The 7280-nt window shown below is 37.8% G+C and overlaps 1 protein-coding gene across 1 annotated transcript; it reads left to right on the top strand.

Annotated features, from left to right (window-relative positions):
- The first annotated feature begins 473 nt into the window (after window positions 1-473).
- Window positions 474-1394, top strand: LOC129515042 (olfactory receptor 13G1-like). Its single transcript, XM_055333748.1, has one exon. The coding sequence runs from the start codon at window positions 474-476 to the stop codon at window positions 1392-1394; it is 921 nt and encodes a 306-aa protein (XP_055189723.1).
- Window positions 1395-7280: the final 5886 nt, after the last annotated feature.

The following is a 7280-nucleotide window of genomic DNA, read 5'->3' as shown; positions in this document are numbered from 1 at the left end:
AATATATTTATTTTACTTATTTTTTCTCAACCACTGGCTTCAGTTTAATGGATTCATTAATTGAAGAACCTGCATCAAAAAATCATATCCAGCTGGAGAATAGAGGGTATTGCCTAGAAGACAGAACTCCATCTGAAGGGAATTTTTGCTACAAAGTTTTATCACATCAACTAATAAATCACTAAGTTCACACACACACACACACACACACACACACACACACACACACACTCCCAGATCATTTTTTGTATATTTTTTTAATTGGAATTCAATTTGCCAACATATAGCATAACACCCAATGCTCATCCCGTCAAGTGCCTCCCTCAATGCCCATCACCCAGTCATCACAACCCCCCACCCACCTCCACTTCCACTACCCCTTGTTCATTTCCCAGAGTTAGGAGTCTCTCATGTTCCCAGATCATTTTAATTCCTAGTTGCTCATTCTCTACAATGTCTGTCACCAAAGCAGGATGAATAACAGCATTGTAACTGAATTTTTGATTCTGGGCTTCACCCTAAAACCTGAACTGCAAAGAGCTCTCTTCATTGTCTTTCTCCTCATCTACCTTGTGGCCTTACTTGGCAATGCACTGATTGTCATTGCCATAATCTGTAACATCACCTTGCATACACCCATGTATGTTTTCCTTCTGGCACTGGCTATTGTGGATATCATCTGCACAACAAGCATTATACCCAAGATGCTGGGGACCATGCTAACAACAGGAAGGAGTATTTCCTATGAAAGCTGCATGTCACAGCTCTTCTTCACGTGGTCCCTGGGGGCCGAGATGGTTCTCTTCACCACAATGGCCTATGACCGCTATGTGGCCATCTGTTTCCCTCTTCGCTACAGAACTATGATGAACCCCCATATGTGTGTGACCTTGCTTGGCATTACCATGGTGATTGCTGTAACCAATTCCTGGGTACACACTGGTCTCATCCTGAGGCTGACTTTCTGTGGGCCAAATACCATTGACCACTTCTTCTGTGAGATACCTCCACTTCTGTCTTTGTCCTGCAGCCCTGTGAGGATCAATGAGGTGATGGTGTATGTTGCTGATATTACCCTGGCCATAGGTGACTTCACGCTCACCTGCATCTCCTATGGTTTCATCATTGCTGCCATTCTCCGCATCCACACAGCAGAAGGCAAGAGGAAGGCTTTCTCAACATGTTCATCCCACCTCATAGTGGTGTCCCTTTACTACTCTCCTGTGATCTACACCTATATCCGCCCTGCTTCTAGCTACTCATTTGAAAGGGACAAGGTGATAACTGTTCTCTATACTCTCGTGACCCCAACATTAAACCCAATTGTGTATAGTTTCCGAAATAAGGAGATGCGGACAGGGATTCAGAAGGTATTTGCATTTCTGAGACATTAGTGGTTTGAAAAGGTTTTTTATATCAGCTTGACTCCAGAATCATCTCCTAGAATGTCTCATATTTTACTGATCAATTGTAAACATTTCCTTCCCCTATTCCCTATTCCCTCTTAGGAGTGTTTCATTCCATTAAGAATCACTGCCTTAGCTCCTGATTTCTAAAATGCACTGACTTTCTTAACATTTCATTGCTGATTTATACTTATCACTTTGCATATTTCTAAAATATTTTCTTTCATGAAAACTTTCACAACAAACCACAGTAAATGTAAAGTGTTTCTCTCATTCTTATTCTTTTCCCAGCTTTTTCATTGTCTCCACAATTGTAATATAGTGATTTTAAAAAATTTTTAGAGAGATTTTATTGATTCATGAGAGAGAGAGAGAGAGAGAGAGAGAGAGAGAGAGAGAGAGAGGCAGAGACACAGGCAGAGGGAGAAGCAGGCTTCATGCCGGGAGCCAGTGGCGGGACTGGATCCCGGGACTCCAGGATCATGCCCTGGGCTGAAGGCAGACACTCAACCACTGAGCCACCCAGGGATACCCTGTCCCCACAATTTTATATTTTTAACTTTAACAATGTCTTTAGGGGATCCCTGGGTGACTCAGCGGTTTGGCGCCTGCCTTTGGCCCAGAGCGCGATCCTGGAGTCCTGGGATCCAGTCCCACGTCGGGCTTCCGGCATGGAGCCTGCTTCTCCCTCTGCCTGTGTCTCTGCCTCTCTATGTCCAGCATGAATAAATAAATAAATAAATAAATAAATAAATAAATAAATAAATAAATATAAATAAATAAAATCTTTAAAAACATTTAAGAATGTCTTTAATGTAATACATGTACCACCTCACATAAATATATATCCCAACGTCTTTTTTTAATTTTTATTTATTTATGATAGAGAGAGAGAGAGAGAGAGAGAGAGAGAGAGAGAGAGAGAGAGACGCAGGCTCATGCACCAGGAGCCCGACGTGGGATTTGATCCCGAGTCTCCAGGATCGCGCCCTGGGCCAAAGGCAGGCGCTAAACCACTGCACCACCCAGGGATCCCCCAATGTGTTTCTAAAAACATGTACATACCTTCTCCTTCCTATATACGTAGATACACAAGCATTTGCCTAGAAGCATACATAAAAATCATATATATTAAAATATTTATACTCACAAAGAAATATTACTTCTAATATAAAATTGATCAGTCTATGAATCAAATCAGTTTTCTCATTTCTGTAAAAGAAAATACATTGCATTACTTTGAAACTTATTTGTGACTCAGGAAGCACTATTTCCCTTGAAATGAATTATAATTAGGGTTCTGCTGCAATGTTTTCAAAATACAGGCACTTTTGTCATACTAATCTTCCTGAAACTATCTAGTTCATGTCACTGTTGCTTGCTTTAGAATCTACTTTATGAAAATAATAATCATGTATTATTGTTGACTTCCTTTTATGAAGGGTGTAATGAGGAATTCTAAATAAACTAATATCTAACAGACAAGAATGGAAAGAGTCCTCTAATACCTTCTAGCTGAAGACCATTCTGAGCAAACATACAGGTGAACAATCTGGATTTATTACATTAGGAGAGAGGCTGTCATGGGTCAATAAGAGGATGCTAAAAAGGACTTATTTGGGATTTTTTTGGGGGATACTTGAAAGATTATACATGGAAGGTTTTCCATAGTTTGGGTCAGAAAATAAAAGAAATTTGTTTAGGAGCTATATAGAATAAACATTGTTAAACTGTGATTGGTAAATAAGTAGCAGTACATCATATTAATTAGGAAAAGAAGGTACCTTTCTTTCTGAGCTTTGGGCTCCATTTCTGGGCTTTGGGCTCCATTTTTATTTTCGCCTGTGCTCAGAGTGGACTTGTTTTTATCTTGCTCTATCGGGTGACAATCTTCTGATGCTATTGTTCTGTGATTTTCTTGTTTATTTTTTTATTTTTATTTTTTTGATGATATGCAGAACACCATGTCCTACCTGTTTAGCCAGACAAGCTGGGCAGACATTATTCAGAGGCCATTCTTTTTTTTTTCTTTCTCATTTCTTTAAAATTAAGCTCACAAATTACTGTCTTCATTATGTTCTCTTCCTTTTTGAAAAGATCCAGCTACATAGAAGCCAAATAAACAAAAATGATTATTTCCTTTAGAAAGACAAATATGAAACAATTTCCTGAAAGTGTCCCTTGTTATGAACTTAGGTGGTTATAAGCATATTTTGAAAAAAGTTAATCATTTGAAACATTCAAATGTACTTTCATTCTGAATTTTTAAGTGGAAAATTTTAAAAGGAAATTAATTCTGGACTCCCTCCTCTCAGAATTTGTTGCATTGTGGCTTCTATATTATTCTTGTTTATTATTATATTGTGAATTGCATTTTGTAATATGTATATAAAGGGATACTACATCTATATATTTTGGAGTATTTTGCATGATTTTCTAACTAACCAATTATACTGTTATGTACAACTCATGCAACATAAAAAAGAATGAATTATGTATAGCTAGACATCTAGAATATTTATGTTTGTTATTCAAGGGAGATCATAGGATGTCTGAAGTTGGAGTTGTATCTCCCCATATTTCTTGCCCAGTACCTTGTACCTTTTAGCATTGCAAACATCCACCTTAAATTTTAAGCCTATTGAGCATTTTTTTTTCTTTTTTAGTTTAAGAGTAAATGCCAATATTGGTTTCAGTGTTCTGTGACACTGATGTGCTGATATCTGAATGTGGGATGGGGAGAACTGGGGTATATAATGGATTTCCCCTACATTGTATCTAGTACTTGATATAGTGTATGATAAATATTCCAGAATGATTTAGGCTAGTTACCTAAGAACACAGTTTTGATGAGGCAGGCATTCTGGGTTTGGACCTCATGTAGATTATTTTAGATTTCTTTTTTTTAAATTTTTATTTATTTGTGATAGTCACAGAGAGAGAGAGAGAGAGAGAGAGGCAGAGACACAGGCGGAGGGAGAAGCAGGCTCCATGCACGGGGAGCCCGACGTGGGATTCGATCCCGGGTCTCCAGGATCGCGCCCCCAGCCAAAGGGAGGCGCCAAACCGCTGCGCTACCCAGGGATCCCTATTTTAGATTTCATTGCAGAAATAATCTATTCTACTGAACATAAATGTATTCTAAAGCCGTGCTAAGTTTCTATTATATTCAGTTACAGAAAATACAGAATAAACCAGTGTATAGACTTGTGCCTCATGCAATGGAAGTCTGGTGTGCAACCATGAATCGTGACTATCTCCACTCAAGGATATTAGCAAAGAACTAGAATCCTTTAAGTTTATTTGTTTTTTGTTTTGTTTTGTTTTGGTTTGGTTTTGATTTTGTACTGCTATACTTTGTTTTCCCTAGGGTCATAATGGCTTCTGTATTGCTAGCATCTGAATCATGACCCAGGTGGAATGAAGGCTAAAGGTGAAGACACAAAGGGCATGTGAATCTTCACCTATTATTTTAAACTCTTGGTTCAGGGACCCCTGGGTGGTTCAGCTGTTAAACATCTGTCTTTGGGTCAGGTTGTGATCCTGGAGTCCTGGGATCGAGTCCCACATGGGGCTTCTTGCATGGAGTCTGCATTTCCCTCTGTGTATGTCTCTGCCTCTCTCTCTTGCTGTGTCTTTTGTGAATAAATAAATAAAATCTTAACAAAAATAAACTCTTGGTTCAGCTTTATTGAGGTAAAATTAATAAACTTGTAAAATATTCAAAAGTGCATCTCATGATTTTGTAATAAAGGAATCACTCAATAACCATGCACTTACATCACACTGGTCATAACTATATCATTGTCATTGCACCATCTCAAACATGTAGTTAATTTCACACTTGTCTTAAAATTGTAACCTCTACATTTTAAAGGCAGTATGTGTGTTAAGTGAACTTAGAACTAGGAGTATTACAAACATGAGTACCTACCTGACTGTATATATGTCATGTGATACAACCTAAATGCAACTAATTTCAAAAAGTTTTTAATATTTTCAGTAAGGATATGTGATTGATTTGTGAGATAAAATACATAAACCTTCCACATACACCATCCATTTTTTAACAATAAAAAATTTACAAGATTTTTAAAATACCAGAACTCATGATGTATTTTACCTTTAAACTATGCTTAATCCATAGCTTAGTCCATTAAAAAGAGTTAGAAATAACAACTAATACACTAACAATGAACAATATCACCTCTGAGATTGTGGTATCTTAAAACTATTTCCTATTAAAAAAATCACAAATCCTTAGAGCAATCATAAGTTACAGGTAAGGAGTAGAATTTGTGTACAGTAATCTGAAAATTTGTGGTTACAATAGAACACATGAATGTGGCCAAATAGGGTCATGGCAAATGACCCCAGACAATAAGTTACATGCTTTTACTGTCAAGGATTGGATATTTGTGTATAAATATGGATAGTGATCTCATGAATTTAACATAGCAAATATGTTTAAATTAAGGAGTTTCAAATTACCCGAAAACTTTTTGATAAACATAGGAAGATTTTAGGGAACAAATTCATTAAAACCAGTAAAAGAAAAAAACCCAGCATTTTTCATTTACTATATAATCTGTGTAGCAGGACATTAAGGTTGCCAAATAATTGGCTTATGTAGGGTGGGTGGGTTGTTTTCAAGAAAGATTTCAGAAGAAAAATAAAAATGTCAATAGCATCGCTTTGAAAACTGTAATGACTCCATAAATCTAGGCAATAGTTTTTATTTATTTATTTATTTATTTATTTATTTATTTATTTATTTATTTGGTGTTCAATTTGCCAACATATAGCATAACACTCAAAGCTCATCCCATCAAGTGCCCCCTTCAGTGACCGTCACCTAGTCCCCCCACACCCGGCCCACCTCCGTTTCCACCATCCCTTGTTCGTTTCCCAGAGTTAGGAGTCTCTCATGTTCTGTCTCCCTTTCTGATATTTCCCACTCATTTTCTCTCCTTTCTCCTTAATTCTCTATCACTATTTTTTATATTCCCCAAATGAATGAGACCATATAATGTTTGTCCTTCTCTGATTGACTTAATTCACTCAGCATAATACCCTCCAGTTCCATCCACGTAGAAGCAAATGGTGGGTATTTGTCGTTTCTAATAGCTATCCATTGTATATATAGACCACATCTTCTTTATCCATTCATCTCTCGATGGACACCGAAGCTCCTTCCACAGTTTGGCTATTGTGGACATTGCTGCTAGAAATATCGGGGTGCAGGTGTCCTGGCATTTCATTGCATCTGTATCATTCGGGTAAATCCCCAGCAGTTCAATTGCTGGGTCGTACGGCAGGTCTATTTTTAACTCTTTGAGGAACCTCCACACAGTTTTCCAGAGTGGCTGCACCAGTTCACATTCCCACCAACAGTGCAGGAGGGTTCCCTTTCTCCACAGCCTCTCCAACATTTGTGGATTCCTGTCTTGTTAATTTCCCCCATTCTCACTGGTGTGAGGTGGTATCTCATTGTGGTTTTGATTTGTATTTCCCTGATGGCAAGTGATGCGGAGCATTTTCTCATGTGCTTGTTAGCCACGTCTATGTCTTCTCTGGCGAACTGTCTGTTTCGTGTCTTTCACCCATTTCATGATTGGATTGTTTGTTTCTTTGCTGTGGGTTTAAGAAATTCTTTATAAATCTTGGATGCTAGTCCTTTATCTGATACATCATTTGCAAATATCTTCTCCCATTCTGTAGGTTGTCTTTCAGTTTTGTTGACTGTATCTTTTGCTGTGCAAAAGCTTCTTATCTTGATGAAGTCCCAATAGTTCACTTTTGCTTTTGTTTCTCTTGCCTTCATGGATGTCTCTTGCAAGAAGTTACTGTGGCCAAGTTCAAAAAGGGTGTTGC

The sequence above is a fragment of the Nyctereutes procyonoides genome, unplaced genomic scaffold, assembly GCF_905146905.1.
Source record: "Nyctereutes procyonoides isolate TBG_1078 unplaced genomic scaffold, NYPRO_anot_genome, whole genome shotgun sequence".
NCBI lineage: Eukaryota > Metazoa > Chordata > Mammalia > Carnivora > Canidae > Nyctereutes > Nyctereutes procyonoides.
This window is presented reverse-complemented; position numbering and strand designations above follow the sequence as displayed.

Excerpts from the sequence above, each read along its gene's own strand:
- LOC129515042 (XM_055333748.1), top strand. The coding sequence starts at position 474 with ATGAATAACAGCATTGTAACTGAATTTTTGATTCTGGGCTTCACCCTA.